The sequence below is a fragment of the Leptinotarsa decemlineata genome, unplaced genomic scaffold (assembly GCF_025532065.1).
Source record: "Leptinotarsa decemlineata unplaced genomic scaffold, Ldec_3_MD MMD2_tig00002082_RagTag_RagTag, whole genome shotgun sequence".
NCBI classification, from domain to species: Eukaryota; Metazoa; Arthropoda; class Insecta; order Coleoptera; family Chrysomelidae; genus Leptinotarsa; species Leptinotarsa decemlineata.
Window position 1 is genome coordinate 1863922 of NW_027412573.1, and position 20067 is coordinate 1883988.

The 20067-nt window shown below is 37.9% G+C and overlaps 1 protein-coding gene across 1 annotated transcript in view; it reads left to right on the plus strand.

Moving 5' to 3' along the window:
- LOC111512679 (octopamine receptor beta-2R) overlaps nt 1-20067 on the plus strand; it is a 107993-nt gene that overhangs the window by 66509 nt on the left and 21417 nt on the right. The window contains exon 2 of the mRNA XM_074176805.1: nt 14775-14886. Coding sequence (XP_074032906.1) covers nt 14775-14886 — 112 coding nt within the window. The remainder of the gene's footprint in view (nt 1-14774; nt 14887-20067) is intronic.

The following is a 20067-nucleotide window of genomic DNA, read 5'->3' on the forward strand; positions in this document are numbered from 1 at the left end:
GTCGGCTTCGTATTGGGGGCGGTTAGTTTTGATTGAGTTCGTGCTGTATAGAGTGAATTACAGTCCAATTATGGTCGTAGAATCCGTTTGTGATGTGGCACAGGGAACGTGTCGATATAGTTAATGAATTATTTGGCGTTTTGAGCGTTTGATTGCCAACACGTTATTGATATTGGTGACAATTTCGGTTCTGCTCAAATAGAGTAGGCGAGATTTGATGAAAGCGGTAGCTGTGTCGTTGATAAATATTTGTCACATTTGATACCACCAAGAGCGGTACATATCAGAAATATTTCCTACTTCCAAATAGATTCAATCTCCAGTGATTCTAATGTTTGTGATTTGTCCTTGAAAATGTGTTTCATCAATTTTCTAATGACTAATCGTGTACTGTTGCACAGCCGTGGTGGATCCAAATTACGCAGCGATTCAACCTCCAGTTGTAAATTATTCGGTGGCATGTTTAGCAAATCCAATGAGTTCAAAAACTCTGTTGGACAATTCACAACTTTGTTGGCATGGCAAACTGTATCTACGCTCGATGAATAAACAATGATAGTGAACGAAACCTGTGTAGGCAATGAGAGAGCTAATTATGTGAAAGAGACCGGCTTCATTCTCAGCCTTACTCCGTGCTGTTCACTGCACAAGTCTCCAGAATGTTATTCGAGGTGATTCATACTCAATTGCTCTTGGATCACGTAGAGCGTTGTGAATTTCCACAGATTAGTTTATTTTGTAGATATCTCTCGAAAGGCTTGGTACAGATTTCTTTAATATCATTTCGTTTCAAAACTTATAGAAATACGTTATAATCTACAATATTTCAAGCTGGCAAAATATCGGTAAGCAAGCAAAGGAAAGGGATTTGTATTTTTTTTTTGAGGACAGAACAACACAAGCACTACAGGAAAATCTACAAAGCACGAAAGTATAGATTCACATTGGATTTGAATCGCTAGAGATCAAATCTGTATAACTATGACGAAGACTTGTGGCATCGCCGAATAAGTCACCTAAATCAGTCTAATCTGGATAATCTTTTAAGTTAGTCCAATCTGGACAATCTTGTAAGGTTCAAAATGGTGGCGGTGATTACAAATGTCAAAAGCAAAAGGGCGGAACTCTATGAAGAATATATGAGTGGAAAACAAACAAGACTGCCATTATAAGACATCAATATACCTACCAAGAAGTAGAAGGCCATTGGAGATCATTCATAGTGATATTTGTGGACCAAAACACCTAATTGAGACTGAGTTTTCCACATAGTATAGAAGATTTCATGCACCAGAAGGTGTACTTGTCAACTTCCATTTCTGTTACCTTCGAAATGGTCATGGTGGAAAGTTTTCTCCTACATTCATGAATGAAATGAGTTACTTTTTTGTAGCAAATTTCAATTAATTCAAATACTTGTCACCAAATACGGGGTGAGTGGCGGGGGATCACTGTCTCTCTCTTATGGGTGTTTGACAGTCCCCCGGTGCAGACCACACGGCACTCACCCAATAAAGTTATCGGTCAACCACCCAATCCCGCGCCTGCGGGTAACAGGTGTTGGCCGGTTTCAAGCTAGATGTGTGGGAGAGGTGTCTCGAAAGAGTCCTCGACGGTTACTCATCAAACGTTGGAAAGGGAACTTTCCTAACATGAGTTCTAGGGGGGAGGTGGAGGCTAGCGAGCCTCATCTCCAACTGGCGTTGGCCTCTTAGGGGCAGCGGCTCCACTAGCGGGTAAAGGGTTGCGATAATCCATTCATGGGTGCATTGCAGCCCCATACCGAGGCACTGGACGGCTTATGCTGTTCCGTGATCCTCGCCTGCTTCTGTACGGATCCGAGCGTTCGAGGTGTCGGGGCTCACGGTCCTTCCGGGCTCTAGTATCCGAGTCTAGTCTTGGAGGGCACCAAGGAAGACGCTTGAGGTGTCGGACCCCGGTTGGACGGAGCTACTAGTATCCGAGCTTAGGACCCCGACCGGCCACTTCCGGGACCATATTCCCAACTGGTTTGGCATGATTGGCGAGGGCAGGTGTGCGACGCGAGCACTCTCTGGCGAAAGAAGAGCTTAGTTAACTTGTACGAACGTTCGGTCGAACGCTGCCGATGGTCCTGTCTCTTGGTTAGCCACACTAAGTAGATGTAAGGAGGCAACTCCGGGTTCGGTGAGCGGGAGGAAGCCCTGCGAAATGCTGTCGGTGTGGGGTGAGGGGCGGTACCCACAAGGATTTCCCGAAAATCCACCCCTCCACACCCAATCGCATCCAACGCCAGGGTGCGTCTGGGGGGCCTAAACGGCCCCCCAGGCCCCCCAGTGCGGTCGTAACTATGACTCTCTTAATATGTCACCATAGTTGTAACTACAAACACTATAGATTCATCACCGATTCTGTGAATCAATTCAACTCCCAATCAAGACCGAGTTTTCCACACAGTCTTGTTGACTTTATGTACCAGAAGGTGTAGCAACTGGTTAATCACAACGTTTCCCATTTGCCATTTTTGTTACCTTCAAAATAGTCATGCTGGAATACGTTCTCTTATTTTTATTAATGAAATCAGTCATTTTCTTTTTCAGCAGGATTCACTTCTGATAGTTCTGCCGTAAGGGATATAAGTCCTTGAATGTAACCATAAACATTATAAATTCATACTGTGACTTCCAGTGTCAACCAACAGTCTGTTGGACTCTGCAATAAATTGATTTGTGTGATTGGCAATGTGCACAAGTCTATATGCAGTCCATCTAGCATGCAGCTTGTATGGTCGATTCATTTTTTTCTCAACACAAGGATGTTCCATTCTAAAGCCCCATTATCAAATGCGCTGTTGTAAAATCCGGTTTAATTTTCCCAGCTTTCAGAATGAAGGTATCCCTTTTGAGTCTTCATGCATGCAGGAGCTGAATTTTCTCTTATGATGGTAAACACTGTTCCGGAAGGAGTTTGAGTTTTTTTTGTGATACCACTGGACGGAAATCTGTATCTTCGGATGATAAGAAAATTAGGGATGTTGTCGAAAGCACAACTGGCTTGAGAACATTTCAAAACTCACTGAATGAACATCATTATGATAATCTGATATGACAAGACAAATTGTGGCAGGTATGTTGCACGAAATGGAACTCCTGGTGGTTCAAATTGATCAGTTCCTGTTGATGCTTTCGTAACCAGAAAAACCAATATTCCCAACAGACAAAACGTGTCTCCAAAATTGTAACTCTACTTATTGATAGTCATTACGTCAGCAGATGTTGGCTCTCGTGGGAACTTCGTCTCTTGTGAATTTATAATCTAAATTCTGTAGAATTTCCTCTGCCGTTATCGATTGTCAGTCACGAACGTGTTATTTATTCAGAATGAGGAAGCTATTTTCGGATTCGTTATTTTGTAGAAATATTGGGATACCGCGGAGTATTGTGAGATGCGAGTTTCGCAGCTTATTCTGCACATTTCAACCCCCAATACTGTGACTGACACGAGAGGATTTGATGGAGTACAATGAATGCAAGAGTTTGGAAAAAGAAGGGAAAGAAGTGTGAACCTCATACGGGGTTTTTTCCAGGTACCAACCGAAATAAAAAGTTCATTCGAAATTACATTCCTATTATAAACATCAAGGTACCAGGAAACCACTTTCTTTCTTATGAACTTCGTACACTCAGCATCTATGACGTAATTTTTGTTCTAAGAATTTTAGGACCCAATGGCACCTACGGCCTGATGTCATCGACAATTGCGGAACTAGCCAAACGTAGCCATTTGGCTGGTTCTTCAATTGTCAAAGTCATTAAGCCGTAGATGTCACTGGGTCCTAAAATTCTTAGTCCAGCCGCTTTCTTGGCTGAAGAGTCGGCAATGCGATCACCCTTTACTCCTGTCGTGCCCTTCAACCTTCCTTATGATAATGTTATTATCTACCGAGGTTCGGCTAAATCTTGGTGGCACATTCTAGTACTAGCCCTGAGGTAACACGTTGTCTGTTCAAGGCTAATAGGGCTTGTCTGCTATCAGTGCAGATAGCACAAGGGTTATTTGTTGGGTAGCATATCAGATTCAGTAGAAATCCTTTTGTTTGGTATGTGGTGTCCACTTTCGCAACTTCAGATAACTTCAAATTGCAGGAGAATTTGAACGTCGTTCAACGCTGAACGCTGAACCCTACGAGATAAATAAAAACATGCACTAAAGTATTGTATACCTTAGGTAGATCTACAAAAAAGTCCACGATGGTACATTTATATCTCTTAGGGATAACCCACAATAACTATTTCTTATTTTCGGGAAATGAAAGGCTTATTTACGAAACGATTCAAAGCAATACAGATTATTATCCAATTATGTACCTTAAATACATTGTAGATTTAATATAGATCAATATGACCCCTTTAGAGCATGTTGTCTGGGTGAATGAATATCTTTAACGACGATTGAATTGAAATCCTTCAGCCTTCAAAGGTCTTATCAACACTTGGTAAGAAGATATTCAACTCACCTCATTGAAGAGGTGGAGATTTCAAATAAAGTACCAATAAGAAGTGGTCTGGATTCCTAGCCATACAAAGTATGGACAGAAGGAGTATATCCGGATATCCATATCCAACTAATGAAAATAGTAGGTCATCAATCTTTGGTATCAATTACTGAATGTTTAATGACAATATTTCGATGTTCTCTTCCTTGTGCTTGGCTTCTCTTCTCTTGTTATTGAAATGGCGAATGGACAAGTCTGACTTGCTCCTAAATTTTCGCAAGTATATTCTTCTTCTATAGAAAATGAAATCTAATCCAAAACCCGAAGATTTCGTGTTGCAGTTCTTCAGATAAAACTAGGTTATCATTTTAAACACATTTTTTCAATATCATATTTTCCAAGGTCCTATTTTTGAGTCGAATATTCGATACCAGGATTATCATTTACAGTGACTTGACTTGAAATATCTCCGAGCCAGTATCACTTTTATCCGCCCCATATCTTGAGTGTTTAAAACAATTCATAAACCACCATTACGAATTTTACTTCTGGTGTGTTGTTTCCCGAAAGAACCAGAATAATCCCTGCTCACAATCTTTTACGTGAGGATCTTGCGTTTCATCCCTTTTTATCGCATTAAAGGCGCTATCATAAATATTGCTCAGGGCGGTTGAAAGAACAAAGAAATTTTTTGTCTTCAGCGCGGATAATGCTGGAAATACAATGGGAAAAATATTACGGGAGTAAAAATGAATGAAAGAAAAATGTAGGAAATTCAAAGCAGGATTTTTTCTCGGTTTTTAATGATTTGGTGTGTTAGCGCAAAGCAATAGTGGTTGAATTATTTGAGTTTCTGAGAGACATATGAATTTCTATAGACACTGCTACAGATAGACGCGTCAAAGGAATATTGTTACAATTTTTCAGACAAAACGAAATCGGGAATTTTGCAAAAATGAGAATGAATGCAGGAAAAATGAAGGAAATTCAAAGCAGAAAATTTTATCCGCTGTTCTGAGTATGGTCCATCTAGAGTAGTCTTTCTCAAAGTGGGGGGCGGGCAGTAAAGGGCACAGAGAAGATTGGGGGGCGTTGAAGCGGATTAGGGGGGCGATGACTCATTTAAAAATGTTTTTTTTGCTTTTAACACAAACTTTACAGCTCCTTTACGCTTAACGCGCGTTTCCTCGTGTAACGCCATCTAGGGGACTAGACAGTAATTATTTCCTGTCCGATAGTTGTCAAACTGTGCAATAGATGGCGGTAAGCTTCAATGCGAAGCGAGAAGTTTCTAGTCTCCATTCTCAAAAGTACTAGGCCCGCCCGCTGCCTCATATAAGAGCGCGCGCGCCATCCAGCCAGTAATGTCATTCGACGATATTACGAAAACAAGTGAATTTAGTTAGCGACTAGCAGTGAGTGGTGTCATTAGCAAGTTTTCAATACTCGATTCTTTACTTCAACATTTTTGAACACAACATTATGTTGCCCAAAACTGTATATTGGCGCCAAACAGGAAGAAAATTTTCCCAAAGAACTAAAGAGCATAAAAGTAGTTTTGTGAATAGAAAGACCAATTTCATATTTGCAAACCGCCTTTTAGCAGAAGGACATGAGTTCAATCATGAGTACGATGTGTTACATTTGGAAGAGAATAGTTTGAAACTCAATCTTCTAGAATGTTCAGAAATCAATAGATTCAGGAATTCGGGTAATTTACTGAATGATCTATTAGAATTGAATAACTCCCCATCACTAAATATTTTTTCAAATGTGTCTACACTCATTATCCCTACTCTACAGATACATATACAGAACCCTTATGCTGGAAACACAAGTTTACTTCGGATCAATTTCTGATCAACATTGATTTTTACCTTCATCCAATGAATGTGTGTTTGTTATTGATTTTGCTCCCATCCACAATGACTTAACGATAATTGTTCAGAATTCATTTTTATTTCTAATGAAAACTGATGAAATATTTTTTTGAAAGGTAGAAACTCAGATTCAACATTTCCTACACTCAGCTTCCGACTGAGAAAAAACATAATTTCACAGTTAGTTCTCGTATATCTTCCAATTCACATATATCTTTTTGGCAAGTTTCGTATAACGTTTTATGACACATGTATCTCCAGCGTGCACTATTTCTACAACTGCCATAAACAGATTTCTGTAATGAACACCAACATTCAAGTTCCGCGTGCAATCGTCTCAGATGTGTGTTTAATGCAAATCGCTACAGAATACAACCAACAGCTCTCCAGGGCATACTAAATCCTGCAAAGTATCATGCGGAAACGCCTAAAAATAACATGCAGCTGATCAGAATCCTGGTGGCTACATAACCGGTAAATCCCGGAATCAATTTTCGAATATCGCTGATCAGAGGCGTAGTAAAATCAATATTTCGATTTCCAATGGCCAAAACTTACTATTTTACAAGATTTTTGATGCAAATGAAACTGAGAGATGATGAAGTTCATCATTATTTAAAGTTTCACCTTGAACAGACAAAAATATAAATCCATATTAGTGCAAAGAAAATGAGTTGATGAATTGAACAAATTGGAAAAGCTTAAGAATTCACTTCTTCAAAGAGCCTCACGATGCACAAATCTGTATCTGTTTAAAACTGTTCTGTTTTTGGTGGCAGAACTTCTCCCATCACATACCGATATACAACCATTCAAAACAAACAGCATGATTGACTGATGCCACTATCAACAGTATCTGTTGGTTCTAACAAATAATTTCATTGGAAAAAGCCTAATCTATAATTTTTCAGCCCAACTGACGTATATGAATCTGAATTTCAAAGACAAATCAAATTATACGTTTCTACTATAAAATTTTCTCAGATAATAATGATAATAATAATAATAATAATCTTTATTTTCCTTTAGACAATAAGAAATTGTAAAGGAATTGTCTTAAAAGTAGACAGTAGATTAACAGAAGTTAGGCATACTAACAGTACAAACCACAGTCTTATTAATTTTTCAAATACGTATAAACAACAAATATGATTTGTTACGAATGTTTGAAGGTGGTTGACAATGTTTTATGGTAAATTTCAGTAGATGGGACTTTCATTGTATTATATAATATGATTTGAAATATCTGGAATAACAACTGAAAATCAAAATTAAAAAAATTGCTGAAAATAACAATTATATTAAGCAAATACCCTGCAATTAAATTACAATAAAATAGAAATCAAGCAAAATAAGAAAATTGAACAAGTTAAATGAAATAAAGATTAAAAATTGAAAGATTTCAAGCCAAGGTACGACGTTTCGGTTGTTGGTATTCACAATCGTCTTCGGGTGATAACTGAACTTATTTCTCCAAGAAGTGACTATTTATAGGTCATTCGAGTGCTTTCGCCTATCTCCTCTTTCCTCTCTCTGTTTCACCAGTTTAGCGGGAGATGGCCGTTTGGCAGCAAATTGTCATTCTCAGATGTATTGGTGAAGAAGACCGACACTAAGACTGAAAACTCACTCACACAGGACAGTATCTGAATCACGAATCCAACCACCACCAATTCACCAAAAGAGAAATTTTCAAGACTCTAGTAGACCGTGCTTTCAGGCTCTGTAAAACGAAGGAATGTCTCGAGAAAGAACAAGGCAACATCAAGGAAGATCTTCAACGAAATGGTTACTCCAAAGTGATGGTAGAACAGACTTTGGCTAGAAGATAGCCAGATAGAAGATAAATAGTGTAACTATGAGGCCATTGAAAGTCCGCATTGCCGAGCACAAGATACACACACAGCAGAAAGAAATCTGCAAATCGGGAATTAGCAGAGCATGTTTGGACCCATCAATATAACATTAAGGGGTCCCTAGTTGGGATCATTCGGGAGGCACACTGGTTTAGGAGAAAATTCAATAAAGCTACATACATGTTTCCCAACGACGGATTCAGCCAAACTAGCGTAGAGATACACAACATATGGAAACCCATAATGGAGCGGAAAACAGTCAACTCATCACCGGAAGACGATTGTGGATACTAATAATCTAAACATCGTGAAGTATCTTGGATTGAAATCTTCCAAATTTCCATTTTTATTCCATTTAAATTGTTCAATTTTCTTATCCTGCTCAATTTTCATTTTACTGTGATTCCGTTTCAGGGTTTTCTGCTTAATATTATTGTTATATTCAGCTATTTTTTTACTTTCATGTTTATTTCGGAGATTTCAAATCATATTAAATTATACAAATGATGAAATTTGTTATGGATGCTTGTACCTGGGTCAACTAGTTGATGATTTCTAACTCAATACTACTAATTTACGTAACAAGTCCGGAAAACATTGTTTTTCAGGAAGTGTAGACATAATCTAGGTCAAGCCGTAGGCTTGTGTCTCATTTTCCACTTCCCCAATGAATTTGTTGATCTGTTCGCTGTTGAAGACTTCTGATAGACTTTACCCTATAACCAACATTCTTTCCTACATACGGAAAAGTCACTATGTTAACTTTTTTTCAACTAAAATGATATTTTCCAATATAGAGTTTATGCTTTACAAGGTAGAGGATTTGACAGTTTCAGATTTTCGAGCCAAATATCTATCCATTCCGTGAATGAATCTTAAACGTTTTCGTGCCTGGGTTTCAATATTTCAGGCAATAATTATGATGGGGCAGAAGCTGCGGCATTGAAAATTACATTGGCACTTTTTCAAACGTACTAATGCTGCTGCTTTCCAAAGTTCATTGCGATAATGGCGAACAAAACCATGCAAATTTTCAAAAATCAAAATGTCAACTCATTTAGGGAACATTTACTACATGAGTAGCATTTTCCAAGTTTCGTTCATGACGAAGAATTCAAAGAACGAGGTTTTAATGATGAACGAGAATTTGAATTGAAGGAGTTATATTTTTGGTAGTGATTAATTTTTGGTAAAGAAAGTTTTTGGCTTTCTACTACTCCATCTCGATACAAAAAAATGAGGAAATCTTCCAAAGGAAGGAAGTGATCATTTTTGAAATGAGTAACTCTATACATGGATGTGTAGATCATGCAAAGAAGTAACTTTCAGATACAAACTGAAAGAAAGTCCTCCTGAAACAGCTACTTTCATATAAAAATTGCATTACACGAAAGAAAAAATTCTTTCGAAACAAATACTTCTATATGAACACTGAATTATACAGAAGATACTTATCTTTACCCAGTTTGTATTTCAAATATTCGTTGTGGAATGAAAATCAGATATCATTCACATGAGTTCTACTTTAAATGAATGGTAACAAATTGTACTCACATGAAACACTGTCATCCTCACTGGTATACATCGATGTTTCGCCGTAAACATATAGAAGTATTTGTTTCGAAAGAATTTTTTCTTTCGTGTTATTCAATGTTTATATGAAAGCTGTTTCAGGAGGACTTTCTTTCAGTTTGTGTCTGAAAGTTACTTCTTTGCATGATCTACACATCCATGTATAGATTTACTTATTTTCAAATTGATTACTTCTTTCCTTTTTTTGGAAGATTCCCTAATTTTTTTGTATCGAGATGGAGTAGTAGAAAGTCAAAAACCTTCTTTCCCAAAAATGAACCAGAATGTTACCTACTTATCCACCAAACTTAAACAAAACATCACATTCGATAAAAACTCAAAAGAGAAATTTCATAAGATTCCAGACGCTGAAGTCTACGTAAAAGCAGCAACCTCATCTCCCTAGGGGGGGGACTTGTTTAGATTGGATCATGTCGCTTTTCCTGTAGAAAAGCAAATAGGGAACTTGGGTTCCCTGGAGTTTCAGTACGTAATCTTCCTGCACGGTATTGACCAAAGAATCGTGCCTTATCCAGCAGTTGTAGCCGACGTAGAAGGCATCGGTCACGTAGTGTCCAATGTTAACTAGTTTCATGTCGACTAGCTGTCAGTCGTTATTTCGTTGCTATGGTAATGACCAAAACCATGCCTACGAATGGTATATTAACAATGAAACCAACAATGTGATTCTTTCCGAACTAGTCCGGAACGTACCACATGCTACTTTCTCAAAGAAAAAGCGTCCAGCAAGTGGGAATTCTTGGACAATATTCAATTTCAATTTTCCGATTTTTTCGGGCTAATTCCACACACCGAAACTACGCATTTCGGAGAAATGTTAAACCTCAGACATGGGACCAAAACACAAACTCAACTTCCACGAAGGATACCCGACGTAGCGCGGTTACGACTTCGCACATCGCCTTAATCAACGTCATACTAATTAAGGAGACGCTTCTTGTACCATCGCATTATGTGGTTTGTGCGATTACAAAGTGCTGCTCGTTTCGAAGCTGCACGACGCCACGTCGCAAATTGCGAATATTGTCGTTGTTAATTGAAACATTTCAGTCCGCGAGTTTCGTATTAATATAAATGCGTTATAGTACAGAAAAATTTGAGAGCTAGCTGGCTAGATGGGTACCAGAGGACGTGGTAACAGATTGTGAAGGTCTTCGCCTCGCTATTTTTCTTAAGGATAGAACACAAGCTCTACAGGAAAATCCTCGAAGCATTCTGAGATCGGTACCTGTGCTAAAGTAGCGATTCACGTTGGATTTGAATCCCTGGAGATTATATCCATTTAGAAAAACGTTTTCAAGAAGTTTATTCCACATAAACGCAGTTCTCCGAATGGAAGAGTTCTTTAACAGTCATGTTAAATGATGTAATTAGAGACAAAAAAAAGTAGCAAAATTAGAGACAAAGAAAGTGAAGAAAGATATAACAAAAACACTCAATATAATGCATTTTAATGTACAGGGTATTTTTGACAAATCTGGGATCTGTAGATATTTGCTGCATCTCAGAACATTGGCTCAAATCGGAGATGATGTCATTCAAATTATATGATTTTTCCATGGTGGGTAGCTTCTCCTTGAAGACTTTCAACAGGCGTCAGTGCAGGAATCTTCCTGCACTGACGCCTGTCGGATATAAACCAACGCCCTTTGTGGTATTAGCCAGGGGAGTAGTTGTTTTCTGATAGGCATCAGTCCATTAAACCTACTGTGTAGGTATATAGAGACTGGCTTGAACGTTTGAAGTTTCATTTGCTTTGGATGTATTTCAAATTACTCTGAATGTTGAAACACAAGTGAATTCCATTTTTAGAAATAGCAGTTCACACAAGTACGATACAAGAAAATGTGGTTACCTACATCAACTATACTCAAGATCAACCATTGGGCAAAACTCGTACATATATAAAGGTATTCTCTGCTATAATAGATTTGTTTAATAGCAAAATTGATCTTACCGATCTGAGAATTTTCAAAAACTCCCTGTACAAGTATCTAGAACCCAGGGCATTCTACTCGTTTGAGGTATTTCTGGAGACATGAACTAATATGTTGTAATTAGGTATATTTTTATATATGTCTGCATTTTGTTTTTCATACTTCTTCACGTGCTGATTTTCATATGTAAACTAAATATTCAATTTATATCATATTTTGTGACGAATCCAATAAGTTGTACATTCTGTACTCCTTTCTGTAATAACTTCAGTGACGAATAAAGTTATATTCTATTCTATTCTGTTTGGGTGTACTGTGTTGAACCTCGGAACAATGAGCAGTCACAGTCAGTATCATATTTCGGATATGTACTGCTCTCAGTGGAGCAGTCACGGTCAGTCTTGTATTTCAGATATGTACCGCTCTTAGTGGCGCAGCCACAGTCAGTCTCGTATTTCATATATGTACCGCTCTTAGTGGAGCAGCCACAGTCAGTCTCGTATTTTAGATATGTACCATTATCAGCGAAGCAGCCACAGTCAGTCTCGTATTTCAGATATGTTCCGCTCTTAGTGGAGCAGCCACAGTCAGTCTTGTATTTTAGATATGTACTGTTATCAGTGAAGCAGCCATAGTCAGTCTCGTATTTCAGATTCATATCACTCTTAGTGGAGCAGCCACAGTCAGTCTTGTATTTCAGATATGTAGCGTTATCAGTGAAGCAGCCACAGCCAGTCTCGTAATTCAGATATGTACCGCTCTTAGTGGCGCAGCCACAGTCAGTCTTGTATTTCAGATATGTACCGCTCTTAGTGGAGCAGCCACAGTCAGTCTTGTATTTTAGATATGTACTGTTATCAGTGAAGCAGCCATAGTCAGTCTCGTATTTCAGATTCATATCGCTCTTAGTGGAGCAGCCACAGTCAGTCTTGTATTTCAGATATGTAGCGTTATCAGTGAAGCAGCCACAGTCAGTCTCGTATTTCAGATATGTATCGCTCTTAGTGCAGCAGCCACAGTCAGTCTTGTATTTCAGATATGTATCGCTCTTAGTGGAGCAGCCACAGTCAGTCTTGTAATTCAGATATGTACCATTATCAGTGAAGCAGCCACAGTCAGTTTCGTATTTCAGATATGTACCGTTATCAGTGAAGCAGACACAGTCAGTCTCGTATTTCAGATATGTACCGCTCTTAGTAGAGCAGCCACAGTCAGTCTTGTATTTATGATATGTACCGCTCTTAGTGGAGCAGCCACAGTCAGTCTTGTATTTAGATATGTACTGTTATCAGTGAAGCAGCCATAGTCAGTCTCGTATTTCAGATTCATATCGCTCTTAGTGGAGCAGCCACAGTCAGTCTTGTATTTCAGATATGTAGCGTTATCAGTGAAGCAGCCACAGTCAGTCTCGTATTTCAGATATGTATCGCTCTTAGTGGAGCAGCCACAGTCAGTCTTGTATTTATGATATGTACCGTTATCAGTGAAGCAGCCACAGTCAGTCTCGTATTTCAGATATGTATCGCTCTTAGTGCAGCAGCCACAGTCAGTCTTGTATTTCAGATATGTATCGCTCTTAGTGGAGCAGCCACAGTCAGTCTTGTAATTCAGATATGTACCATTATCAGTGAAGCAGCCACAGTCAGTTTCGTATTTCAGATATGTACCGTTATCAGTGAAGCAGACACAGTCAGTCTCGTATTTCAGATATGTACCGCTCTTAGTAGAGCAGCCACAGTCAGTCTTGTATTTATGATATGTACCGCTCTTAGTGGAGCAGCCACAGTCAGTCTTGTATTTTAGATATGTACTGTTATCAGTGAAGCAGCCATAGTCAGTCTCGTATTTCAGATTCATATCGCTCTTAGTGGAGCAGCCACAGTCAGTCTTGTATTTCAGATATGTAGCGTTATCAGTGAAGCAGCCACAGTCAGTCTCGTATTTCAGATATGTATCGCTCTTAGTGGAGCAGCCACAGTCAGTCTTGTATTTATGATATGTACCGTTATCAGTGAAGCAGCCACAGTCAGTCTCGTATTTCAGATATGTACCGCTCTTGGTGGAATCCAATGTACCAAATAACATGAATATCTACCATGAAAGTATCAATAGAAGAGAGACAAATCCCCTACCTTTCTTCGATGTTCCAGACTATCAAGGTTGCTACTGATGTTCGCGTCTCCAATCATGCGGATGGCTCTTTTCTAGATGGAATGCAGCAGCTTCAGGGTCTGCTTAGGGGCGGAGCTTCAAACTTGTGAACAAAACTTCAGAGAAGGTCTGATCTGAGCTTTATAAATAATCAAAAGTTGCTGAGGTATATACAGTTTTCTGGTTTGAAGGAGTATTCCAAGCTTTTGATGAGCAGCCTTCGCAATTCCAGCGACGTGATTGTGCCAAAACATATTGGTGTCCATTTAAACCCCTAACAAACTTATCGAAGCAGTAAGCGGAATTGTACAGGTGAAGTATTCACTGATTGATCATCAAATCATTTTTTTAAATGATTTCTTCAGTTCGGAGCCGGGCTGCCCAATCTTCCAATAATTCATTATCCCATCTCATTTATTCTCTGAAGCCTTGAGCTTTCGATGCGATTGACGAGCGATTATAAAATGGAAACTCAACGAGGCAGATGAAATGAAAGCGACTATAAATGTACGGTTCTGCGAAGAAAACCGTAATCTATAAATGCTAATGCGACGCTCAATGTATTGTACGAATGGCTTTACCAATCAACTCCAATTTAATTGAATAAAGCCGGAATCGGGTCATGCCCATCTAATTGATTGAAGCGACATGTTTAGCATTCGTGGATATTTATGTGTCTTGAGTGGAAGCGGTTGATAGATTCTTTTTACTTTTAAAGTAAACAACAGGGATTTCAGAACTGTGACAATTGATAAATTGTTGTCAAATAAAGTTGTCTGTTTTGCCACATTACCATGGACGAATAAAGCACGTGCATATGATGAAATTATTTCGTCAAGATTATGGATGTAACAAATATTCATTTGAATAATTTTTGTTTCAGGTACAACCATACGTCAACAATCGAAAAGCTGGCGAGCTGAGCACAAAGCAGCGAGAACACTCGGTATAATTATGGGGGCGTTTTTATTTTGTTGGCTTCCTTTCTTCTTATGGTAAGTTAACACAGCTGTACAAAAAAAAATTGTGTTGCCCTGGATATTTTTGCAAATTTTTATGTTTTCGAGTGCCTAAATGACGAATATATTTATGAAAGTACTAAATGTGCTCTATTTTTTATGATTTTTACGTATCTAGTATTTTTAAAGATAATCGGCTTGTTAGTAAAAAAACATTATTTTCTCAGTCATGATTAGGCTTCTGCGAAACTTCTTTGCACGTACAAACATCACGTGATCCCCACTTCTCGGGCTCCTTGCTCTGCAAAACAGCTGAGAACTCAGTTATTTGATAATATTGAAGTACTAACACGGAAATCTGGATAAGTTGATATAAGTTAATATTTTGTTTCAATTGTTGAGTGTCCGTTCTCTTGTCTTTTTAAACATAAGTTTGTCACGAAAGAAGTGCAAATATAGTAGTAATTTATTCTGTTATATTTGTGGTATTTATATATCAAAAAAACAAAAAAGAAATATCACAGACTTTGTTAAGGAAACTTATGCTGAATATTTCGGTTTTAAAATGGCGAATTAGATAAATCATGGGTTCCTAATGAAGTTTGTAAGTCTTGCGTTGAGTCTTTGCGGTTGTGGAAAAAAGGAGAACGTTCTGGATTAGACTTTGGTAATCAAACATGGAGATATCCAGACTTACAGTCTACAAAATGTCCTGTTTTACACAGTGAAAATCTCCCTCGGCCTATTTATGTTTCAAAAGTGATTCGCATGCCCTCAGAAACAATGATGTTGCTAAATTTACAGAAATCGAATCAGTCTACCAGTGGAAGTGAATGGGAGGGTGAAACATCTACGCCAAAGTTGTTTTCTCAAAATGAACTCAGTGATTTAATACGTGATCTAAATTTATCAGTTGGAAACCTGAAGCTTTGGGTTGATAAAAAATATTTCAACTATTTATTCCAAATGGTTTATCACGAAACTTATTGTGACAAACCAAATTCTACGCGGTCGAAGCCCCGGCCAACAACTAGTATGATAATGAAGCTCTCTTGGTTTTTCAAGTTCCAGTAAATCACTCCGATCATTGTTGTGGGGATCGAAGTTCTTTCTGAAGATCCAAGATCCTTTTTCTGATTGTTGGCTTCTGAGTTGGTGTTGTTACTGCTCTAGTTGTACTCTAATGGGTAGGTTTTTGTTGTGAAGGTTGCAACTTTGCACTTGTAGTCACTATGAGTGACTTTGAATTTTTCAGCTTCATTAAAATGTATAACAAATTAACATATCACGCTTTGAATGGTTCTGCCGTGATGGCGTGTCTGTCTGCCTGAACTATTCATGTCCACAGAAAATTCAAATCTCCCGCCACGATGATGCAGAAGCGTGCGCTCTGATTATGCGTGACAGTTTGAGGACACTACGTGACAATTTGATACACTCTGATTGGTTCGCCGATGGGTGGGACACCACGTGACAATTTGGTTAACTGGATGGTCTCTATACCTTGCTGAGAAGTAACCTGGCTGGTGTGATGACGTCACTGTCTGCCTATACCGACGGGATCTCTACATGAACACAAATACCTTCTATTTAAAGCCGAAAGAGCTTACCTGTTAGGCTATATATTTTAAGCAACGGTAAACGTGATATTAATTTTGTAACTTCTATACATTACCAACTAAGTTCGCCGTTTGAATAAACACAACTCGGATAAAGCGCGTAGTCGAGTGCAATTATTGAAGTTCGGAGTTGTAAAACTTCCTCGCTACTGCTGATATCCTCAGGGAGTTAACGATTACAAATCAACTTCTTTTCTCAAATAGGGGTGTAGGATTTCAGTAGCTGAACGATTAAAGTTATTCGTGTACTGTTGCCTTCACTTTGGAGAATTATTTACTCTCAGATCTAACTTTATGTACTGCTTCAGACATGTTGACAGATATAATTAATGGCTTAGAAAATGTAGTGGAGTCGTACTTCACACAAAACAAAATTGGGATACAATGAAGTTTTTCTTATCTTCAACGTTTCATGTATTACATGAAAGTTTGTTTGAAGGTGATTGACAATGTTTCATGATGAATTTCAGTAGTTCGAACTTCCATTGTCTACTATATAAAATGATTTGAAATCCCAGAAACAAGTAAAAAAGAATAATTAAAAATGAATAGCTGAAAATAACAATTATATTAGGCAACAATAAACCTGAAATGAAATGATAGTGAAACAACCTACAAGTAAAAATATAATAATTGAATAAATAAAATTAAAGGAATGAAAAAAGAAAATAATAAAAAAGTGTAGAGATTCCAAGTCACGTTAGTTCACGACGTTTCGATTGTTGGTATCTACAATCATCTTCGGGTGATGACTGGACTGATTCCTCCGAGTGATGACTATTTATAGGTCGTTGAAATACTTTCACTTTCTCTGCTTTCCATTTTCCGCTTCACTGATTCCGTGAGAGATGACCGTTTTGGCGGGAGTTGGCCATTTTTCGTTTGATGATGGGTTTCCATATGTTTCGTATTTCTACGCTGGCCTGGCTGAATACGTTGTTGGACAACATGTATGCGGCTTCCTTGAATTTTCTCCTAAACCAATGTTCCTCTCTGTGCAAGATCTCAGCTTGGGACCACTCGATGTTGTGTTGATGGGTCCAAACATGGTCTGCTATTCCTAATTTGCTGGTTTCCCCTCGCTGTGTGTGCTTCTTGTGCTCGGCAATGCGAACATTCAATGGCCTCTTAGTTTCATCAATATAGGATTTTCCGCCCTCACAGGGTATCCGGTAAATGGAATTCTTGGAATCGCAGTCCGCGTTTGGGGGCCTGGTTTTCGTGAGGCTGCTACGGATAGTGTTACCGGATCTGAAACAGGTTCTGATGTTGTACTTGGAACCAATTCTTCTTCGAGCACATGGCCACAGACATTAAAGAAAAAACATGCTTGTCATACAGGGTGTCTTATCGTTTGAGAAAAAACATGTACAGGGTGTCTCAAATATGTCAGCGTGGAAAATAGTAGTATAATAATAATAATGAACGAAAAATTGGATTAAAGAAAAAACATGGCCACGGGCGTTAAAGAAAAAAACATGGCTGCCATACAGGGTGTCTCATCGTTTAGGAAAAAAAAGACATGTACAGGGTGTACGTCGGCGCGAAAAATAATGGTATAATAATAATAATAATGAATGGAAAATCGGATTTAAAAAAAACATGACGTCAATATTTACAGGATGTCTCAAAATACGTCATTTGAAAAAAAGTTTAACGAAGCTCTATGGTTTTAACGTGTGATTCTTCAATGTGTACAGGGTGTCTCATTTAGGAAAAAAACATGTCAGGTGCGGGGGCCTAACGTTTTAGCGTGCGATCCCAATGGGAAATCACACGAGCGTTTATAATAATGAATGAACATTGCGATACAAGGTAAGTTTTCATTTTCAAATTTTTTAACAATTTTTTTTCTAATTTATAATATTAATAATAATATCATATTTATTATATCATCGTATTTTGAAACACTGAGTCACTCTGTATACGCGTATTATGCCTTGTTTTAGTCAATATCAGGTATTGTCACAAAAGTATTTCCAACGTAATGAATTTGACGCAAATTTCTTGCTCTATATCATAAAAACCTTTTTCTCTTAATAGCACGTCCAAAGAAATTCAAGTTCTGTTTCTACTACAAACAGTTTACCACCTTTCTGTTAGACGATATTTCTATTTTTTGAAAATATGTAGCATTTTTTGTAAGCAGTTGATGCGCCTAATATTTTGATTAGCGAAACATCCTAAATAACGATTTGATTTCCAATCAATTTCCAGACGATATTTCCAGACGATATTTCCAGACGATATTTCAATTTTCCAAGTAGTCGAATGATGAAATACGATTTCACTACACGTCAAAACCATAGAGCCTCGTTAATTTTTTTTTTAAATGACGTTTTTTGAAACATCCTGTACATATTGACGTCATGTTTTTTTTAATCCAATTTTTCATTCATTATTATTATTATACCATTATTTTCCACGCTGATGTATTTGAAACACCCTGTACATGTTTTTTTCCTAAACGATGAGACACCCTGTATGGCAGCAGCCATGTTTTTTTCTTTAACGCCCGTGGCCATGTTTTTTCTTCAATCCGATTTACATTCATTATTATTATTATACTACTATTTTCCACGCTGACATATTTGAGACACCCTGTACATGTTTTTTCTCAAACGATAAGACACCCTGTATGACAAGCATGTTTTTTTCTTTAATGTCTGTGGCCATGTTTTTTCTTCAATCCGATTTTTCGTTCATTATTATTATATCATTATTTTACGCGCTGACGTATTTGAAACACCCCGTACATGTTTTTTCTTAAACGATAAGACACCCTGTATGACAAGCATGTTTTTTCCTTTAATGTCTGTGGCCATGTTTTTTCTTCAATCCGATTTTTCGTTCATTATTATTATTATATCATTATTTTACGCGCTGACGTATTTGAACCACCCCGTACATGTTTTTTCTTAAACGATAAGACACCCTGTATGACACACATGTTATTTTTGTAATTCCACCGCGCTCTTATCTATCAAATGAATCTACCCGATGCTCATTCCATCCTTCTATGGGTCGACACGTCGCATACGTCTCTTTCCCACTCACTACCGTAAGTACGTCCCCTAGGGAATACGTCATAGAAGCCCTGTATCTCATCTACTTATATTGTCAATACCTAAAGCATTAGGTTTTATTTCTTTGATAGCAGTCAAAATATCATCATCACATTTATCGGTAAGGGAAAAGTTCATAGGAGCAATCAATTTATTATTATTGTTATTTTTATTATTATTATTGAATGTCCAGTTTAAAAAATAGTCATTGATTTCTTCAGGTCTACGTAGTTCAATTGGCAGGCTATTGGTTTGCGAGGATGATTTTGTAGTAACATCCCAATCTGCAAGATTTCTCCATGTCATTTTTGAATTGTTTTTATTTTTGTTCAAAACAAATTGTATATATGCTGTTTTTTCACGTTTTATTGCGTCATTGACGTAGTTGCGTGAAGTTACATAGTACTGTCTAGCGACTGCTGTCTTTTCTTAAAGATATTTGGCATGAGCTCTATCACGGGTTTTCATCATCAATTTGATATTAAAAGTTTTATACGGGAATGCTTTATGTTTTCTGTTCACAGTGCAAATTG